Source organism: Oryctolagus cuniculus, chromosome 7 (genome assembly GCF_051225735.1).
Source record: "Oryctolagus cuniculus isolate XC-2025 breed Fujian yellow rabbit chromosome 7, ASM5122573v1, whole genome shotgun sequence".
Taxonomy (NCBI): domain Eukaryota; kingdom Metazoa; phylum Chordata; class Mammalia; order Lagomorpha; family Leporidae; genus Oryctolagus; species Oryctolagus cuniculus.
The window spans coordinates 106,824,210-106,846,657 of record NC_142873.1 but is presented as its reverse complement, the minus strand read 5'-3'; the positions used below and the strand labels follow the sequence as shown (position 1 = coordinate 106,846,657).

General features: G+C 40.1%; 1 protein-coding gene across 6 annotated transcripts in view; it reads left to right on the top strand.

Moving 5' to 3' along the window:
- Positions 1-22,448, top strand: part of PDE4B (phosphodiesterase 4B) — a 679,542-nt gene that overhangs the window by 634,374 nt on the left and 22,720 nt on the right. For all 6 annotated transcript variants that reach the window (XM_017346216.4, XM_051857656.3, XM_008265102.5 and 3 more), the window contains one exon: positions 163-275. In XM_017346216.4, the coding sequence (XP_017201705.1) occupies positions 163-275 (113 nt within the window). The remainder of the gene's footprint in view (positions 1-162; positions 276-22,448) is intronic.

Here is a 22,448-nt window from a genome sequence, read left to right as displayed (position 1 = left end):
CTCCGCGAGGAGAGAGCTGCAAGGCAGGAGTCGGCGCGCAAATAATGAAGGAGCTCGGCGGCACCTTCAGTAGCGCCGGGATCAGCGGTGGCAGCCGGGCCCCTGCTATGGACAGCCTGCAGCCGCTGCAGCCTAACTACATGTCTGTGTGTTTGTTTGCAGAAGAATCTTATCAAAAGTTAGCAATGGAAACGCTGGAGGAGCTAGACTGGTGCCTAGACCAGCTAGAGACCATACAGACCTACCGCTCTGTCAGCGAGATGGCTTCTAACAAGGTAAGAGAGGACCCTGTTATTCCGGAGAGGGGGACCCTTTGCAGGGAGGGGGCTCTGGCTGCCCTGGCCCCTGCCCGCCGCCCCTGTGTCAGAATCTGTGTGCGGATCCGTCTCGGAAGATTCCGGTCCGACGTGCCACAGCCTCCCCGTGTTGTGGTACCACAGCAAAAGTTGAAAATCCTCAGTAAGCCGTCATGTCCTGGAGCCAAACTTCTGTCTGCTGGATGCAGTACAGAATGTAAAGCTTCTTTATCACAGAAATGAAAGCTTTGTTGTTGTGGTTGCTGCTTCTGTTTGTCTTTTCCATTTATCAGGAAACTAAAATCTGAATGAGTCCATAGCGTAACGTATACAACACCTTGCGTTGCCATCAGGTGTTGTTCATAGATTTTTTAAACAGGAAAGTACTCTGACCTCCTTCTGTCCATGGAAGAAAATGACTTGCTCTCAAGTTTGAAAAATTTCTTCCGAGGACGTAGTAAGATTTTGTCGTGACCTAAGACAATAAACACAATTTACTTGGTTCTCTGAAACAGAAAGTAATTTTTTTTTAAAAAAGAGTTTGCTGTTTTTCAAAGTGGAATCATTTGAAATTAAGTTCCACTTATATGGCAAGAAAAAAAAAGGTTTTATTTACAATCTCCAGACAAAGCTTAGTGTTGAAGAGCTTTAATTATGTATCATTATATCATTTGTTTAATTAACACCTGGACTTAGAGTGCTAATTTATCTAGTGAGAGTTGTTGCTTGTTGTTTCTGTTTGTTTGTATTTTAACTTGGAGAATATTAGCTATGCAAGCACAGTAAAAGCAATAAAGTTATACGTATGTATTTGTGCGGAGTTGTGTATATACATGCACGTACCTACTTGGACAGAAAGCCTTCCCGCTGTTGCCCTCATAAAGGTGTGTTTTCAGAGTCCTCGATCTCTCTAGCCTGAGGAGTTGTGTGCTTGTCTTGGATTTCTGGGACTGGGAAGAGGTTTTGCTCCTGCACCCCCTAACATGCCCTTGCCAGCCCTGAGGTGTACTCATGAATAGGAGTCCCTCCTCCCTCTCTCCAGGGCTTGGAAGTATCACCTTTGGATCCAGACTTGCTGGCTCCAGCACAAAGGATCTGAGCAGAGGAAGCAATGCATCCTTAGGAGATCCTGAAGGAAGGGAGGGGAAACTTTTCTTACTCTGCAACTCTGTTTATTGGTTAAGAAAAGGGCAAAAAAAATAAGTCCCTTTCTGAGCTTTTAGTCCAGAGTTCACAAGTTGGGGGTGGGAGGTGGGACACCTACGAAGTTTAACTATTTACAGACTTTCTCTGAAGGCTACATTCAGGGACTTTCCAGGTTGGTGCAAATCTCAACCAGCTGCTTCCCCGTGAGGAGGGCTTAACTGCTTATCTTCTTGAGATCCTGTGAGGATCCCAGGTAAAAGGACTTTCACACAGGGTTTCACACACTTTGGAGCATTAGCAAACACTCTGTTCTGCATATTTTGTGATATTTGGTATCCGTACATGATGTAGGTCCATTATTTAGGGGTAATTTTTCAGTAGGTTAAAACATAGAGGAACTTGGGCAGTCACCAAGATAAAGCAGGCAACTAACTGCAGGAGGAGGTAAAGAAGACTTCTTAAGAAACTCCACATTGTCTTTACTTTTCCTTTTTAGTGTTGATATGCTGTAGCCTTCTAACCAGATTTGTGTCTGGAGTGCTGACATTGGACAGTGTCTGTCTTGCAAACTTACTCAAAGTAATTTCATATTCATCATAGTAGTTAACAAGAGTCTGAGACCAGGAACCACACAGATCTTGGTGAGAATGCCAGTCCCTCAGGCTTCCGCCCCTCCACTATGGTACAGTGTGCAGGAAGCAATGAAAGTTGAATAGAGCTAACCCTAAAGAAAGGGCAAAACCTTAAGGCTGACTATTAGCTTAAGTAGAAGTCATGTCACCTCAACTATTTTCACTGGAAAGGTTGTAGGGCAAAGCAACTACCCAGGCCCAACTGACAGCTAAAGGCAATTTCAATTTTTTAAAAAATTTAAAAAAACTTTTTTTTTACTTAACTACCTTTTTTGGTAAAGTCTTAAGTACTCGGATAATTGTCTTGGGTGAAGTGTAAGCATAATGTCAACCAGGCTACATATAATGCAATGAGAATAATTTTATGACCACTAAAAAGAAATTGATCTATATTAGTTTTGGGGAGAAACAAATGATTTATTCCATATAAAATTTTAATTGTTGTTGAAATTATTTGAAATGTTTAAGTTGCTACTTAAAAATATTATCATTGTCATTACTATCATTACTATGTATCCTTATTTGGTCATATTTCTTACTAAATGAAGAAGCCAAGACAGATCTCTGATTTACAGAGTTAGAAGTGAGTGTGAATATTTTTTAAAAAGATTTTATTTATTTATTTGAAGGTAGAATTATAGACAGAGAGAGGGAGATGCAGAGAGAAAGGTCTTCTATCTGCTGGCTCGCTCCCGAAATGGCCACAACGGCTGCAGCTGAACCCATCCAAAGGCAGGAGCCAGGGGCCTCCTCCTGTCTCCCACACAAGATCAGGGGCCCAAGCACTTGGGCCATCTTCTGTTGTTTTCCCAGGCCATATGAGAGAGCTGAATCAGAAGAGGAGCAGCTGGGACTTGAACTGGCATCCATATGGGATGCCGATGCTGCAGGCGGAGGCTTTGCCTTCTACATCACAGCACCAGCCCCATGAAGACATTTTTATAATAATAAAAAAAAGGTTTATTTTGTTGAAAAGCAGAGTGACAAAGAGAGACAGAGGCAGAGATCTCCCACCCACTGGTTCATTCCCAGTACCCATAAACAACCAAGTCTGGGCCAGGCCAAAGCAGGAATTGGGAACTCAGTCCAGGTCTTCCTTGAGGGTGGCAAGAATCCAGCTACTTGAGCTATCACCTACCGCCTCCCATGATACACATTTTCAGAATGCTAGAACCAGGAGCGATGTCAGGTGTGAAACCCAGGCATTCCAATGTTGGATGTGGGTGTCCCAAGCAGTATCTTAACTGTTGCGACAGACCCCTGCCCCTATAAAGTGGTTTTGAAGAGCCTGGGCTTTTCAGTTAGAAATCAGTGTCTGAACTCTGCCTTTAGTATTTACTAGCTATTTGACCTGGACAGCTTAACTCTTCCAAAACTCAATTTTCTCATCTGTAAAACAAGAATAAAAAGGATGCCTTTTAGGGCTGCTGTTGTGGTGCAGTGGGTTAAGCCTCAGCCTGCGGTACGGACATCCTATGTGGGTGCCACTTCAAGTGCTGGCTGCTCCACTTCTGATGAGTTCCCTGATACTGTGCCTGGAAAAGCTCTAGGAAACTCTCTTGGTTGTTGTATGGATTAATTTAGATAATGTGGCTAAAGGCCCGTGGCATGAAGTAGTAACTCAGTAAATGGTAACTTATTCACAGAATCCACTACATTTTTACAAAGAATCTGTGTTTCTAGCTCTGTTGTATTGTTTTAACTTACTTAAAAGTGATGATGGGAGAGCCAGTGTGACCCATAGCTTGGCATAAAGGGTCCATTAAGAAGTTTATGGATAATGGAATTAAAAGATAAAACTTCTTTGGTGCATTTTTTTTTTTTTTTTTGGACAGAGTTAGACAGTGAGAGAGAGAGAGAGAGAGAGACAAAGGTCTTCCTTTTCTGTTGGTCCACCCCCCAAATGGCTATTATGGCCAGCACGCTGCGCTGATCCGAAGCCAGGAGCCAGGTGCTGTTCCTGGTCTCCCATGCGGGTGCAGGGCCCAAGCACTTGGGCCATCCTCCACTGCACTCCCGGGCCACAACAGAGAGCTGGACTGGAAGAGAAGCAGCTGGGACAGAATCCGGCGCCCCGAACGGGACTAGAACCCGGTGTGCTGGCACCGCAGGCAGAGGATTAACCTAGTGAGCCATGGCGCCGGCCTGGTGCAACTTTTTTTAAAAAGCTTTATTTATTAATTTGAAAGTCAGAGCTACACAGAGAGAAGGAGAGGCAGAGAGATACAGAGGGAGAGAGGTCTTCTATCCGCTGGTTCACTCCCCAGTGGGCCACAATGGCTGGAGCTGAGCCTATCTGATGCCAGGAGCTTCTTCTGGGTCTCCCATGTGGGTGCAGGGGCCCAAGGACTTGGGTCACTTTCTACTGCTTTCCCAGGCCACAGCAGAGAGCTGGATAGGAAGTGGAGCAACTGGGACTCGAACCGGCGCCCATATGGGATGCCAGCACTGCAGGCGGTAGCTTTACCCGCTATTACCCGCTATGGCACAATGCCGAGCCCCCAATTTTTTTTTTAAATCCGTGCATGCGAGTGTTTTTCAAAAGACTAGTTAAAATGCATATTATGAAAATAAAGAAACAAACGGTGGACCAAAATGAACTTACATTTTAATTCCATTTGCCATCAGTTTTTTGAAGTACCCTCATATTTGGGAATGACATATGTGCCAGTCAGCATTCAGAGGGGCACTCCGGTATGTCTGGTATATGGAAAGCAAGAAGTCTTTCATCCTTTTTTCATTGTTGTTCATTTTTTGGTTTGCTTTAGTTAACCACTTTACATTTTGAAGACAACTGAGTAATTAAAAGATTGTAACTGAATTTCCCAAGTGTGCTGCAGAATCCAGGTAGTTAGATAAGGAACTGGCTTTTTTAAATCTTTTTTTTAATTTAAGATTTATTTATTTATTTGAAAGGCAGAGAGAGGGAGAGGTAGAGACAGACAGAGATCTTCCATCTACTGGCTCACTCCCCAAATGGTCTCAATAGCCAGGAGCCAGGAGCTTCATCCTGGTCTTCCAAGTGGGTTGTAGGGACTGAAGCAATTGGGCCATCCTCTGCTGCTTTCCCAGGCGCATTAGAAGGGACCTGGGTTGGCAATGGAGTAGCCGATACTCGAACCAGTGCCCATCCGGGATGCCGGCTGTGCAAGCAGAGGCTTATCCTACTGCAGGCAGCACTATGCCACTGCAGTGCACTGGCCTGGGGAGCTGTTGCTGTGACTTAAACAAAAACAGTCTTCCACTTGGCCCAAGGCTCCTTTAATCCCTTTACATGGCCACAGGCCAAGTGAAATTTCAGAATTTTAGAGAAAATTGTGGCCATGTGGGCTAGTAGTACAGATTATTTATCCCCCTAAAAGTTCAAGAAGATCGGTAAGTTCAGTAGGAGCTTTACAAAGCAGCGGACTTGTTTATCAAGAGGGGAAGGATGTCTAGTGAACCTGCTGCCAACAAGCCCAAGTTCAGTTAGACACATTAGAGCTGTTTTGCTTAACGACGGATTGCCTTAGATTTGCTCATTAATTTTTGTGCTGCAACTTTCATCACCTCCTGAATTAGAAGAATTGTCTTACACATGAGTTCCTCAGTGGCAAAACAGTCAGATGTTTTGAAAACAGGATGCTTTGGCTCTGCATTATAAAAAGAGGAACGGAAAGAGAAACAGTATAGAAAGGAAGAAAGCAAATAACCTCAGCAGGATCCCCAGCCCAGCGACGGCATAAACACTGACCTATCTTCCTGACCTCCGCTGTGGCTCAGTTCCTGACCTCCTGTCACCAAAGCCCATCGACGTCATTGCAGGAGGATAGGAGGAATGGCACAGCTGCTGTGAGGGTGACTAGAATTTCCTGTCTCCTTCCTGACAGACGCAGTCAGAAAAGTACAGGGTTGCAACAACAGTGGCCGAGGAAGGACCAGCCCAGAACAATCCCAGGGAGGCGTAGTTGTGACTGATGGGGCCCAGGGGGAGGGGTTCTTTTCCCCATGTGTCTGGAGCTTCCAGGTGAAAGATTGCATGGCGAGCGTTTTTCAGTTGTATGTGTCATGGCATTCAGTAAGGAGCTGTACTCAAGCAACTAGTCCCTGTCTTAACTTCTCCCCGAATGCCTGCAAGGGTCCTGTTCATGGTCTCCTAGCTTTGCCCTGTGTTATGTGCAAAGAGGCTTGGGCTCTGTTAGTGAAGATGAATGAAAGAGCTGTCCTGCCTATCAGTACTTTCTTTAGAATGAAGCACCAAGACCTAGCACTTCAGTAAATGTTTGCTAAGGAAGCTTAGGAGATAAGAACGGGAGATAGGCAGTCCTTGTTCTCCTAGGGCATCATGAAGTCAGCTCCAGATACCATCACAGGAGAGATGAGTCCCCCTGGCTATGCAGGTTTATTTTTCCATTTCTGCAGGAATAGCCATCCTGCAATACAGAACATTGAGAATAGAAGCAACTAATTGCCTATGCTCTTAGATGAGAGGGAATAAAGACATACAATTCTACCAACCCAGAGCCACCCAAGAGCCAGGCTACAAGACACTGGGAGATGAACGTGGCAGACTGACTGCCTGTACGTTGTATGAGTCATTTGCTAGCTAACTGAATATTCAATAACTATGGGAAATGTTGGACCCAGCAGGACTGTAAGGAAATAGATCTTATTGACCAACAGATTCATCCATCAGGAAGACAATAGCAGGTGACCAATTCTTGAAAGAAATGAATGCCACTTTTGCTGAAAATTCCAAATATCATTATTGCACTGCCACACTTAGTGCAAGATGGGTCTTGGGCCCAGTGCCTTAAGAGAGACTTAACCTGGTCTGGCTCAAGCTCGCCTCCATCCCAGGAAACAAGCCGACTGGGTAGGGCAAGCGATCACATGTGCTGCCACTCCTAGACCACACTTGGCATCTGCTGGACCCCCACCCCTACTCCTTCTGCCCTTTGAACCCACTTCTAGGCCCTGAGCGTTCTGTGGGAGAGGACTCAGAGCTGGGTGGGAGAGGATTCACAGAGTCCTACACGAGAGGTCCCTGGCAGTGGGGAAGGGGAAGGCAGGTCATGACCCAGGAGCAAGGACCCCCTGTGCCACCATATCAAGAATTCCTTTTTCAATCGGACCTTTCAGGTTGCTATGAATGAGTATCGATCAAGGGAGGAGTAGAGGTGATAGTTCAATTCATGTCTTTACATAGGAGTATTCAGATATACAGTCTGTGGCCCCACAAATGTGAGAGGAACCCTGGATTAGAGGGCAGAATAGAATGAAATCAGTTCTGACAGCCTAGGTGGGCACTCCTATGTCTCTTGGTCCAACTTCTCTCTCTTTAGGAAAGCTCAGATTTATATAGAAAAGTATACAATTAACTCGAATTTATTTTATATAGTATAAAATGTAAAGCAGTAAAGTTAAATGAAAATAGCCTGAGAATAAGCCATGTTTGAATTGTAGCCCTGCCTTTATTTAGTTGTGTTATCATGGGTAACTAAGTCATTTTGAATCTTTACATTTTCTTATCTATAAAACAAAATAGTTAGAGAAGATCATCTCTATGGTCTTGTGTAGCTCTTGTTGTTATTGATAAAATAATATAAGTAACTAAACTACTTTTATAGTGTACACTATGTGTACAGAGATTGGTGCTAAGCTCTTTTCCTACATTCTGTCATTAATATTCATGGCAAACTTTTGAAATAGTGTTGCTATTATTATCCCTGTTTTACAGATGAGTAAAGTAAGGCTTAGAGAGTTGAAATAATTTTCCAAAAATAAATAAATGAGAAATAGAATTCACCCAAGGCCATCTGACTCATCATCAATGATCCCAATGAGACAGATAAACATAGAACAAAGTTTAGACATATTAATTCTTTAAAGAGAATTTTGTAGTGATTGGTGGGAGATGTTATTTTTCTAACGCTGGCTGTCCTGAGCTAGGTCTGGTTCAAAATCTCAATCGGCATCTACCTATTCTCAGCCTCTAGGCCAGCCATTTATCACTCCAAGCTCAATTTTCTTGGCTGGGAAACAGAGTCTACTAACATAGATAAAGGAGAAGAATAACCATAGTTCTAGGAAATGATTGCAAAGCACTTATAAAAATATAGTTTTATTAATCTAATTCACTGCCTATTTTGAACAAGTTTGCCAAATTCAAGATATGTTTGTTGCCTAAGAGATAAGATAGTAAACTTTTGCTTCATGGCCTTTAGTTAGGCATCCTCAAATTCCTTTTTTACCTGTCACCTAAAATAGAAAAGAAAATAGAGAAACAATTCCTATTTTTAATTTATTGTCATTGAAATTATTGGGGTGATTTTATCGTGTATTGTGTCGTTTTCAGTGCATGCAACATGACCATAAAACAGAATGATGCTTCAAAAATAATAATTTATGTAGGGAAATTTCCTGGAAGTAAGATGTAGATGGTTCTCCATTGACTTTGTCTGAAAACCAAGATGAAAGGAAAGATTAAGCTGTTTATTCTTTATCCATCTTTGTTTCAGCTACTCTTTCTATGATAAAACAGTTGTATTATTTAGTATAATTTAATATCCAAGTTATTGTCTTTTCAAAACTTACCAAATCAGAGTTTGAAAGTTATTTGGTGCTTGGTAATAAATTTAATTTGCAGTCTGCTTTGCTTAAATTAAATATTTCTGCATTGGTATTTGCAGAACCATTTCCTTCACCGTATTCTAATTCATTTGGCCCAGACTTTCTGCTAACTCATGTGGAATTCCCTGAGTGAGCAAATCTCTACAGTGCAATTAGGAGAAGTCGGGGACATTATCTTTGATTGTTGCACCTCTGACTAGTTGATAAGAGAGCATTATACTCTCAAAACCTAAGAAATAAGTCACTTTAAGGAGAGCCTCTCTTCAGGTGGGAAAATATCACAGAATTATGTTTAGAATGCAAAGATAAATCTAGAACACTAGTTTTGAAAAATTGAATTCAGATATATTAATGGGATAAATGTTCACTTTCCTTTTTCGTATACTTCTTGTCTTAAATATTTTTTCATCTTTTAGAATATCTCCCAGGCTAAAAGGCTCCCAAGTTCTATGCCATTGTTATCTATCAAAGAAAAGCCAACGGTGGAGCTTGCTCTTGTAGTATTCTTCCACAACATCTCACGTCTTAGGGCAATTGCACTCAGCCAGTGGAGACAGCTCAGCTATCTGGAAGCCAGGTCCTACTGAACCAGAGATGCCAGGATGAACTTGTGCCATAGTCAATAGGTTTCACACTCTGTAAGGCATTGTGCCAAGTGCCGATGTGCTTGCCTGCACATCCCTTCATTTGAGTGTTTTCTCAGGGAACTGCCAGCCTGTCTCTATCTTGCCCACTTGTACGTGATGTTTCCCTCAACTGGTGCCAAACTGTTTAGTCTCTTGGATATTTTACTGTAACTTCCTTTGTTTGATTTACTTTAAAGTAGCCAAGTGCTTCCACAAAGAAAGGACTGTTAAGTTCTTTAGAAATGAAGATGACAGTAAAACTCCTGTTTCTTTTGTTTTTGTTTTGGGAGGTGCTTGATAATCTTTCTTCTTTATGGAATAGATTTTAAATCAGGCCATTCTGCTCATCAATCACAGCATTTTTCCTTCTGCTAATGACCTGCAGTTTAAAAATATACCATTGAAACCCAAAGTCCTCAGGGACTGAACCTTAGCAAACTTACTAAAATAAAATTCTACTCATGACTCAATCACCTTATCTTTTAATTTTTGTTATTCAAAATAGAGCAATGTTTTTTGATTAATAAAAACTTTGAATGGCCACATCTTCTTCACTCTGCTCACAACTAGCGTACCATGTTATAATCTCAAGCAATTAGAAAAAATGAAATTTGAGTAAGGATATCAAAATTAAAACTTATTAAGATCATTAAACAATTTTAGATTCAGAACATTTTTATCTGAAAAGGTAAATATTACATAGCTATTTTGGAAATAATGTGGTAAGAAGATAATTTGTCACTAAATAAAGATATCTTTCCAGCTCAATTACGAAGGCTGTGCTAAATCTGATCAAACAGGGAAAAGTGAAATGTTACTTTGACAGCTATCTTTTTGTAAGATTTGTTATCTGAAAGGCAGAGTGACTTAGGGATAGACAGAGACAGAGACAGAGACAGAGATATCTTCCATCCACTGGTTCACTCCCTAAATGGATGCAACAGCAAGGCTTAGACCAGGCCAAATCCAGCAACCAGAAACTCCGTTCTGGTCTTCCACATGGGTGGCAGGGGCCCAAGTACTAGGACCATCTTCCGTTGCTTTCCCAGGAGCATTAGCAGGAAGCTGAATCAGAAGTGGAACAGCCAGGGCCTTAAACAGCACTATGATACAGGATGCCAGTATCACAAACAGTGTCTTAACCTATTGTGCCACCACACTGACACTAATATGACAACTATTTAATAAATGTCTTTGGTCACTCTGGATGGCTAAATTTGATAAATCTAACCAAAAAAGATGTAGCCATTTCCTTTCTATAATTTTACATGGTTGCAGTAGACAAAATCCTAGAACTTTGATCCCCAAAGGGAGCCTTATTCAAAGTTGTTTTGAAGATGAGAAAACTGATATGTTGGTTTTCTTATTAATAAAAAATGAGGATTAAATATCTAATGTACTTCAAAGACTTTTGTAAAATATAAAGCACAATATAAGCTAAAGGTGATTTTATTCTGGCATGACTTCTCCAGTGTCGTAAGGCTAATTGGATTAAGATAGTAACATAGATTTCAGCTTGTATTCTTCTTCTATGGAAGAAAGAAAGACATGGGACATGGGACATTCCCTCTTTAGTTTGCATTGATTTGAAACCTTCTTATTCTCCATTTATCATTAGTGAGTAAAAGCTTTATGTAAATGCCTATGGTATTAGTTGCTTTTCTTCACTTTTTGCTATTCTAATTTCTGAATTAAAAAACATAGACACACACACACATACATATACATACACAGTCATATATAAAGCATCAGAAAATAAAAGCCTCAACTTTCAAAAGTAGCTAGGGTTAACTTTTGTCATCCATTGAAATGATTCCATATAGATAATTTATTTCCAAATTTTTTATTCAATCCTATCTCTTCACGTGATTAATTATCTTTACTAGTATCAATGGGTGTATGATACTCAGTTGTGTAAAATATGCTATTAATAATTTATGTGATTAATGTTTCCTGTTATTCATTATCATTATACATCATCATTATGATTTTATAGTAGCTCTGGTCATTTTCTTAATTGTATTAGATTACTGCAAATGGAATTAATAGATTAAAGGGTATGAACATTTTTGAGTCTCTTGATACTCATTTGCCTTCTCAATAATCTCAGTGTCAAAGTTTTTTTTTTTTTTTTTTTTTTTTTTTTTTTTTTTTTTTTTTATTTTTTGACAGGCAGAGTGGACAGTGAGAGAGAGAGACAGAGAGAAAGGTCTTCCTTTGCCGTTGGTTCACCCTCCAATGGCCGCCGCGGCCGGCGCGCTGCGGCCGGCGCACCGCGCTGATCCGATGGCAGGAGCCAGGAGCCAGGTGCTTTTCCTGGTCTCCCATGGGGTGCAGGGCCCAAGCACCTGGGCCATCCTCCACTGCACTCCCTGGCCACAGCAGAGGCCTGGCCTGGAAGAGGGGCAACCGGGACAGAATCCGGCGCCCCGACCGGGACTAGAACCCGGTGTGCCGGCGCCGCTAGGCGGAGGATTAGCCTAGTGAGCCGCGGCGCCGGCCCAGTGTCAAAGTTTAAGCAGCAAAAGTCTCCTGTTTAGTATAACTGCCTTTAATTTCATTATTTTCTTTCCTTTCTTTGCTCTAAAACTGGAGGTAATAAGTGGGAGAATTTTACCATGCTGTGGAAACATAACCAAGCCTTCAGTTCTCCTTGCCACTTAGCAGAGCTGTGAGTTTGGGAAATTGAGTTTATGGTAATCTCAGTTGACCATCTCCTACATCTAAGAATGTTTTTTCCCACTGATTCAGACTACCTAAAACTCTCAGAACTCAAATATGATTTATAAGTTTGCTTTCTAAAAATTATGTAATTATTTACTTCATTTTATTTGAAAGGCAAGAAGATCCAGAAAATTCTTCCATCTGCTGGTTCATTCTCCAGGTGTTTTCAATAGTGATGGCTGGGCCAAGCCTAAACCAGGGGCTCAGAACTCAATCCATGTCTCCCACATGAGTGTCAGGAACTCAGGTATTTGAATCATCACCCTTCCTCTGAGGGTCTGCATTAACAGAAAGCTGGAATCTGAAGTGCAGCTAAGGGGTCAGCACTGTGGCAAATTGGGTTCAGCTACTTCCTGCAATGCTAACATCCCACATGTGTGCCAGTTTGAAACCCAGCTGCTTCACTTCTGACTCAGCTCCCTGCTAATGCACCTGGGAAAGCAGTGGAGGATGACCTAGTCCTTGGGACCCTGCACCCATGTGGGAGACCCAGATGATGCTTCGGGTTCCTGACTTAGGCATGGCATAGCCTTGGCCTTTGCAGCCATTTGGGGAGTGAACCAGCGGATGGAAGATTCTCTCTCTCTCTCTGTAGCTCTGCCTTTCAAACAAATTTTTTTTTAACGAAAGAGTGGAGGTAGAACTTGAACCCTCACACTGAACGTGTTGTGAGCATTCCATGTGCCAAATACCCAATACCCTGATTTCTTGATTCTTGAGTCTACACAAACATTCTAGTGGAGTAAGGTTTAAAGATGTTGACAGTTACCTAATGAGAAATAATTAAGTATCATTAATACCTTATAAACTTTTAAAATTAAGGAATTTTTAGTATTTGTTTCTTATTTAGACTTCTAAGTTAAGCAGATACTGCAGATATTTTGGCATAAAATATGGTCAATGAATGAATGAGTGAGTGAACTATTAATCTGAATATTTTAAATGTGAATATGCAGGGGGAAATAAAGGGAAAATGGGAGAAAACTGATCATCTTTATATGTTTATTAAAGGAAATTATTCCATGCCTAAAAGATCCTTGACTGTTTTTTTAGTATCATCTCATTTTAAATCATAATTTGTATTATGAAGTAGGAAAATTTAATAGAAAATTTCCTTCCATATAATGAAAGAAATGCAAAGTCTAAATTTTTCATTGGGTAAGGTCAGTGCTTTGGCTATTGGAATAATATATACATGGTTTTAATTAAACACCTAATCTCTTTGAGAGGAGATTCCATTTGGTCAAAAACCATTTTCGAGAAAGGGTAATCATTTGCATGGAAGAAAGAATTGGACACACATAAGAAAAATAGACTAGAATTGTAGTAGCTCCTGTTGACCCCAATCAGTAGACTTCTAGCTTCCTCTCCACTTTTGATTGAGATAATCTATTGAAAACATACCTTAAGGTACCAGTAAGAATTTTATTATCACTTGACAATGAAGAAATACAAGCCTTCCCTCCTTTCTTGGAATTCCATTGAAAACAGAATGTCCCTTTGGCTCAAACACATTGTCAGACCCCGAACTATGAACCTACTCCTTGCATGCTGAGCTGCTTGGTCTTCTTTGAAAGCCTGGCTGAGCTACTCCAGTCCCATCAGATTCTCATAGGCCATCTCCTTCCCTGTCTTATCAGTTAATACCATAGCTAACACGTTTATTATTCTATATTTTATTTGTGTCTCTTTCAGCTTGCAAACTCTCAAGGCTTGAAATCATGTTTTGACTGTTCGAGACTCCACTTTGCTTATGGTATTAGGGCTAAAAAGTACCAAGGAGTCACTGCTCTGTTTCAGCTTAATTGTAAGGAGGGAAGTGAAAAACCGATAAAAGCTTTGTCAGTTGGTGGTAGTTAATTTTTGGTTTATTTTTAAAAAGCTGCCTGTAATTTTACTAGGTTTGGTTATTTAATAAATTCATTGATCTGGTGACTTTCAATATATGATCCTGCTTTAAATAAGTACTAGAATATGGATAATAATCTCACTAATGGGCATAGGATGATGGAATTTTTTAGCACTTAAAAAATTAAATTTATAAGACATCCCTAAGACTATCCAGTGGTAATGTGCATTTCCAGGGTATGCTGTTGTAGGTCTTTTTGATTATGAGAAGCTAGGAACCTTCTGATTGGTCACTAAAGAAATGCATTTAATATCCCACTCTGGATACCCACAAGGGTCAATTTAACCAGCCAGATGCTACCCATTTACCAAACTGAAAGGACACAGTGCCCTCCCTGTCGGTAGCCTCTCCCTGTCCATTGTGATTGTTCCTGCTGGCTTCATTCTGAAATTGAGTCAGATGATTCAGATATATATGTGTTTACTGATGCAATGGATATGTTTTCCTTGGCCAGGACAATCCATTATCTGTGTTCTTGATAGGGTAAGCTGCCACTGAGTCTTCCCTCTCTGCATTTTAACACTTAGCATTTGGTTTCATAAAGCTTATTTGCATCTTTCTTATTCATTGTATTGGAGCTTTCCTAAGAGTAGCTCATTAAGACTCCCTGGTATTATTTTTTTAAAATATTTTAAAATCAGTGTCATGTAAATTCATAGAATTTGTTTTATATTTATGAGAATTAATTTAAAATAATATTCTTTTATGTTTAAGGTATTAAAATGAGATGCTGTATTTTATACTCATATGTCTAGCATAGTGAAAATTGTATTGCTTTTCAAGAAAGATTCTTTAGGGCCGTTATAAGTCCTAAAATTCGAGAATCTTGTGAAAAATACACAAACAAAATATGAATCCTTGGGCAAGAATATATTCTCTTTTTTAAAAATTAAAGTAAATTTATTAGGTTAAAATGAATAAGCTATGAGTTCTTTTTTGGTAAATGTATAAGGGAAGAGTAAGCATCAGTTAGAAAAAATTCAGGAAAGACTTTTCCTTTATTATTACTGCTTTTCAAATCTAATCACATGACCTGAAATTCTGCATCTGCCTGAGGGATAATTAACGATGGGAACATAGGAAGACTTTTAAGACCTATTTCTCCACCTGTAGCTTATTTGCTTTCAATGCTTCCTGTGGTATCAGGGTAGATCTTGGTCAAATAAAGGTTCATTCTCTTTAAGTGTATAGCTGTGTATTACTTTTGTGTTGCCAGATCCAAGCTAGCATGCTAATGAAACATATCTGAAAACCCTTTCCTGCATACATGATGCTTTCGTTGAAGTTCTTTATGATCCTTACCATGAGGAAAGTATTACTAAATCTCTACTTTCAGATGTGGAAATGAGAATCAAGGGAGAACTATTTTGCTCAAGCCATTTAGCTAACTAAATATTTAGGCTTATAGTCAAATCTTGTTCTCTTTGCTCCCAAGTTGAATGATTTAAAAATAAAAAGTGGAAATCTGCAAGGTAAATGATGATATTCTTCTATAACTTCTCATAAAAACATATAATCATAGAATTCTAGAGCTACAGATTGGTCAAGGCTCTTTTTTTTTTTTTTTTTTAGACATCAGTTTAGATGCTATATCTTTGCAGAGAAATCTAATTCCATTGTCTCAGCAGCTTGTTGGCTTTACAGTTTTCTATCACAATTTGTGATTTCTGTTTTTTATTGTAAAACTTGGTTTTTCCTCGTCATCTACACTAGACTATGTATCTGGGGGCATGAATTGTGCCTACCCTACTCACTATTGTAGCCCCAGCACTAAGAATAGCTCTAGACTCATGGTGGGCATTTAATATTTTTGCAATCAATTTCATGAAGTTCAGAAGTTTAATTTAATTTATTCAGAACCAAATATGTTGTTGATGGCAAATCACATAGAACCCAGGAATCCCGCCCCCCGCCCTGCTTTTCTTGTTGTATCTCAATGGGCTACATGGAGGCGCTTGCCTGAAATCTAATTCCAGTTTTTCCAACCGTGTAGTTGGCTTACAATGATTTCTTGAATTACTCTAAAAGGCAGTGAAAGGCACTGCTCCTACATTCAAAGTCAGACGTCAAAGAACAAAGTTTTCATGGACAGATGCTGTTTTCTTGTGAGCAGAGATGTGAAGCAAATTTGTAATTGTTGTTGTGTGTGTTTGGGGTTGGCTCCTTGGTTGGTTTGGTTTGGTACTATGTGGCTTACCTTTCTCGTTAACAGTCTGCATCCTGTAAATGAGAAGCAGAGCCTCCAGAGACTAGCAAGGGTGGTTGCCCTCTAGCAGTGGTGGTTGGGGAGCAGAATCACAAGCACATACGTGCCCGTGACTCAGCCACTCCCCATCTCTGTTGTGCCTGGAGAACAGGAGCCTGATCATTTGGTACTGTTTGCTCATGTTTGCCCTTCCTAGCATATTGCTGCCACCCTGTCACCTCAGCCACATATTCAGTTGGTTCATAGATGCTACTGCATTATTCTGAACTGTGCAAATCTCAGCAAAATGCATACTGGTACAGTGATCCTTGTACCCTGCAATCATGGCCATTCATACATGTGGTCAATACATGAAGAGTCCTCAAGTTCTTAATTGGAGGAAATTGGCCAAGTAAGGCAACGTGAGTGGTGTTACCAAGAGCTGAGTGCCTGTAAATCTGCTTTTTTTAATGGTATGACTTTAACAACATGAAGCCACTGTGAGTTATGATTTTCATTTGACATGCTTTACTTATCTTTCTGACAATTCTGGGTGAATAAGATAAATGTCAACCAGCGCGTCTGAACTTCTGTTGAGTAACTCATGTGTCACATAATGTATATGACATTAACACTGCATCACACCTGCAGCAGCATATTGTGGGAATCCAGCAGATAATTATATAAGCTGTTGTCAACAATGAGATAAAAACAGTTTAGGTGCCAAAGAGCCAACTGAAACCTCCACCCAAAAACCAATCCAAAGTGAGGAAAGTACCATGAGTTCAAATCTTTTAAAATTCAGAGATCAAATCTAGCTTCAAATACAAATCTTGTGGAATAAAGAGAACCTACTAGATCTCACACACCTTGGTAACCACTTTACATATTTTCTTGCTGATCTTCCCATTTTGAGTATGGATAAACTTAGTCTCTTAGAGACTCAGAGGCCTGCTCACTTTCTCAGTACAGGCTTTCGTTTCTAGACTCAGTTGGATGGCCAGATACTCCCGTGCCATGCTGCTATGATGTTGGGTTGACTGCTAGAATCTCCTTTGTGCTGTTGGAGCCCACTGGTAAGGCAAGCCTGTAACCAGCACCGCCTTTGCTTTATGTATGAACTTAGTGGCCAACTCTGAAACTACTCTGTAAGCCTTCCATGAATACAGCAAACCTATGCATCTTGGGGTGCATTGATGTTCAAAACATCCATCAATTCCTCCAAAACTATGGTGGCTAATAACAGGAAAAAAAGCAAAATACAGTAGAAATATAACTTTATTTTGTTGATTGGATAAAATGACCTAAGATTACTATTTTCATCCTTTCTAATTTAAAAATATGTTCAAGCTTCCAACCTGGGGCAGATTCTTCTCAAATTGCCTGTGCATATTCTAGCATGAGGTGAACAAAAATACCCAAGCAGATAACATACATGCTTTTAGGGAAGAAAATGATATGTCTAGGTAGCTCAGAGTTCCACAGGCTTCAAAGTTGATGTTGAAAATTGCCAGACTAGCGAGCTCTCCAGTCCTGAGAAACTGCTAATTCAGATTCCCTAGGCGGGTTTTGAAGCTTCCCATTGTCTTTTATCTCTGCACAATCACTAGCTGAAATCAATATAATTAACATAAGCACAATGGATGCCAGATGATGTTTTGCAGGGGTAGAGTAGGAATCTCAAAAGTAAGCTATGGCAGATTTTTGTACCTGCAAAAAATATTGGAAATTTTCATAAGGCAGGGTTTAGAGCAAATCAGGAGATGTTATAGACTAAATGGAAATCTGTTCTTATACAGAATCATATCTAATGCTTATGGGTTATAAAAAGAAAGCAAGGGTATTTGGGAGTGATTTCCTTGGTCCCTGTCATTGTGTATAAGTGAGATGTGAAGATCCTGAAGCTCAGTAGTCAGGAGGGGACCCCCCTACCCACCCATCTCCTACCCCCTCATGTGCCCCCCCTCCTGCACTGGACAGCACTTGGTCTGATCCATAACAGGGGTTCCCCTTTGTTAAAATACTGCCAAGAGTAGAGCTTCAGGCTGTGAAATGTGTCAACAGAAACCTTAGTCATCTACTTTGGAATCACATTGCTATCCTTCGGCCTTAGAATTGGCTCTGGAAGCTTGCAGTTAAATATTAGCCATTTTGCCTCTGCAGAAAAAGGTGTAGCTGACTTAGACAGAGAAGTAAAAGAGTAACTCAAAAGTGTATCTTGATTACTTGATTTTTTTTTCAGTTGCTACCATGATTTTTATCATCTCTTGAATTGTTAAGCCAGTACCCTAAATCTGACAAAGTACCTTTTTTCTTTCTTTTGGTCTGTATTAACAGATAGATTAAAAGGCAGGGTTCAAGTATATGAAATGATTGTGATGCTCCAAAAACAGGAAAAGGACAGATCTGCTTATGTTTCCCACTAGAAGGAAAGATCTCTGTCCAGAATAACAACTTGGAGAATTGTAAATCTTTTAAAAATATGTAGTATTGCTAAACCTGACATATTATGATGAGTGTGTGATGTTGAAATTCAATGTCTTCAGGGAATATTTGGACACATAATATCTGAAACATACCTATACTAAAAAATTGCTTGTCTGAAATTTAAATTAAAGTGGGTATCCTTAGATTTTGTTTGCTAAATCTCACAATCCTATGTATGGGGAAGCATATATGCCATTTATAAATATTATATATGTATATAGATTTTAAAATGCACAGTGGACATATCAGTCTTTATATATAAATAATTGTGGTGTCTGTCTACTTAATCATGTCACTACAGCTACTTACCAACTTAAAGGAATGTTGAGTAGTGAGAAATTTCTATAAACATTCTTATGGGAATTAGTTTGGGTCTAAGAGAGGTCATTTTTTCAGTGTTCCAATATTGTGTGTCATATCTCTTTGAAAAGTTTTCACAAATTCTAAAATGGACAGCAGCAAGGGGAATACCAAGATAAGAAGAAATGTCTATGATTGAGGCTGTTTAAAACCTAGTCACAGAAACAGATACAAGATTCCAATCTTTGGATTTTTTTTTTTCATTTCTATATATGAAAGAACTAATGGCTTGTCTGTACTTTTCCTTTTTTTTTAAGGTTTTATTTGTTTACTTAAGAGAGAGAGTTACAGAGAGAGGGAGAGACAGAGAGAAAAGTCTTTCATCCACTGGTTCACTCCTCAAATGGCCACAATGGCCAGGGCTGAGCTGATCCAAAGCCAAGAGCCAGGAGTTTCTTCTAGTGCAGGGGCCCAAGTACTTGGGCCATCTTCCACTGCTTTCCTAGGTGACAGCAGAGAGCTGGATTGTAAGAGGAGCAGCCGGGACATGAATTGGCAGCCATATGAGATGCCAGCACCACAGGCTGGGGCTTAGCCTACTATGCCACAGCACTGGTCCCTGTACTTTGTCTTTTACTATGTCACTTGAGCAGCACTATTTGTGATGAAGGCACCTCACAAAATTCATGGAAAAAGGACTGGTGCTGTGCCATAGAAGATTAAGCCTCTGCCTACAGTGCCAGGATCCCATATAGGCACTGAATTGAGACCCAGATGCTCCACTTCCAATTCAGCTCCCTCTACTGTGCCTGGGAAAGCAGTGGAAGATGGCTCAAGTGCTTGGGCCCCTGCACCCACTTGGGAGACCAGAAGAAGCTTGTTCTGTAAGCTTGTTATGGAACTTGTTCTGTAACCAACAAGTGGAATTGATTCTATTTTTGCTTCATCACAAAGGCCAATATTTTGTTGCAGAATTACGGTATAGATGTTCATGCTTGCTTTCCATTAGATAGATATTTATCACAGAGTACAATCTCAGTGGACAGTGAGGAGGAGAATCACTCAATTCTAGTATGTTTGGGAGAGTTTCTTTCTGATTTGGCACAGGGACAGTGAAACCGACCTAACTGTGCTCCCTGGTGTATAGAGATTTGCTCCAGATGCTAGTACAGTAGAACTCGATTACTCAGATGACCCATTTATCAGTTAAGTAGATGTTCATGAATGATGGCAGGCCTGTTCTTCCTTCTTTTACCATGTTACCAACTCTCTCAATTCACCTGCCTCTCAAGTCAGGCAAGCACGTCATTAAACTGGAAATCAAACTTCAAATAATAGAGTTTATAGGGAAAGACAGAAACGAAGTAGGAGATGAGGTGGGCATTATCAGATAATCTGAAATGCTAAGAACTGGGGATATTGTGTTTTATAGAGAGTGTTTAAAAAAGCATACTGTGTCCTTGTTCTGGGTTTTCTTCTTCATTTTAAAGTCAGAAGTACAAAGGACAGTGTCAGTGCTTAGGAATTAAAGTCCACCTTTTTTTGATTTTCATTTCTTCGCATGAAAAAATAAGGGTGTGCAAGAAGTAATTTTTTTTAATTGAGAGACCTTAGAAATTAGCTATTACACATCTGAAAACTGAACCATCAGCTACAGAAACTGAGCCCCAAGAAGCTAATTCATCTTTCCCAAGATTACACATTCGGTTAGTGCCAGAGTTAAGAATGACACAAGCTTTGCTTACCACCATTTCCCACAAACTGGTGCCACCACAGGTTCCGCTTCTTTCCAGCACTACTAAACACTCAGGATTTCAGAAGGAATTTTCAACTCCTTTTCTTTACTGATGCCCGGGAATTCTTATTAACGTATGACTAACAAAGTATAAAATATGAGTCAAAAGTTAGTCCCTAATAAAGTCATTGTGACTCTAATGACTTCGGCAGTTGTTTCATACTGCAAAAACAGGAAGATCTCACACAATAAGGCGCCTGTCTCGCAGCCGGGATCCTGCGTAGATGGCCACCCACCGGAGTAGCTACTTGGGTTGTCTTCCTCTCTTTGGCACCTTTATTTTCCGTCCTTAGAATTTTCTCCTGCTGACTTCTCTTGGAGGTCATCAATGAGAAGAAAGTGCCAGCTGCAGCTAGCCTTCGTTAGGCTGCGTAACATGTTTTGATCACTTAGGATTCATTCCTAATGATTTCCAGGTCTCCCCTAACAAGTGGTATAGTCAATGTGCATGGTACTGGCTCCTTGTGTTGTCACTCTTCTGAATTGTTTTATTCGTAGGGACACAAAATTACTAAATTTTAGGTTTGGAATGACTGAGATTATCTAGCTGAACTAACACTTCCTTACTGAGATAGTGCCTAGCTTGTCTGTGGGTCTTTGCACAAAGCTCAAACTGCTCCGCTGATGAGAAATACAGAGAAATGATGACGTGTTCTGTGACTTCAGAAGAAACCAGCTCAGCAGAAGATTATTTCTGATGTAGCACTGACGCTAAAGAAATATCGATGCCATCAAACAAAATGTTCATGTAAAAGATACTCGATTTTTAGTTTTTGCTAGTTATGTTATATTTTTTTTAAAAAAAACTTCTCACTACTAAAGGCAATCTATTAAAATATTACAGATGATTTTGTTAAGATATTATTGGCATATTCTAGGTAAATAATAAATTACTTCCATAGAAAATGAATGCCTTCTTCCCTTTTCAAGAAAGTCGTTTTAACTGCTAGCCGTGTTTGTGAATCTAGTGTCATGTATAAGCTTACAGAGGCCTTGGAGGAATTTGTGTGACTAAGGGTTCATTCACAAACTTTGCTTGTCTGTTGCACAGGGGCTTTGGCTATTTCCTCTGGGGACATTATTTCTAGGTAGGCTCTAACAGGGTTTCTTGTGAAGGCAGATTCTTACAGAAAAATCAGATCTGTGTACATTTGACACATTTATCTTTGAAATAGTGTGCTCCTGTTCATGAATTTCTCTGCTGTATTTGATAAAGTCAGAACTTTTCTGTCCCCTTCAGCCTTGTAATTCCTTGAGACATAGTTCTACTGAGGAGTTATTATACCTTTGTATTTTTTACTGACCTTAAAACTTGATAAACAGACAGGAAGACCCTAAGAGTCCTAGACGCTAAAACTCTGAGGCATGATAAATACTTCTCTTCCTTTGTTGGTGACTTATTCTGATAGACTGACACATTTCCTATCCGTGTTGTTTTTCTAAGTATCGTAGGAGTTTTATTTTCTGGGAAGTGTTGGTTGCTGGTAAATAACATGTCCAGACTGTAGGAGGCAGCCACACAATTTATCATAGAATCCTGAAAGGTTAAGGCTGGGGAACTGGGATCCTAAAATCACACATCGTCTTCATTTCACCTATAACAGATAAAGTGACTTCACCCGACTGGTAGTGAAGAAAGCTGAGAGTCAAAGCCTGGTCAGCTACATCATGGCTACCTCTGTCTCCCCAGAAACAGCTTCCATCTGGGAATCCAAAAGCCCAACTACACAGCTCCT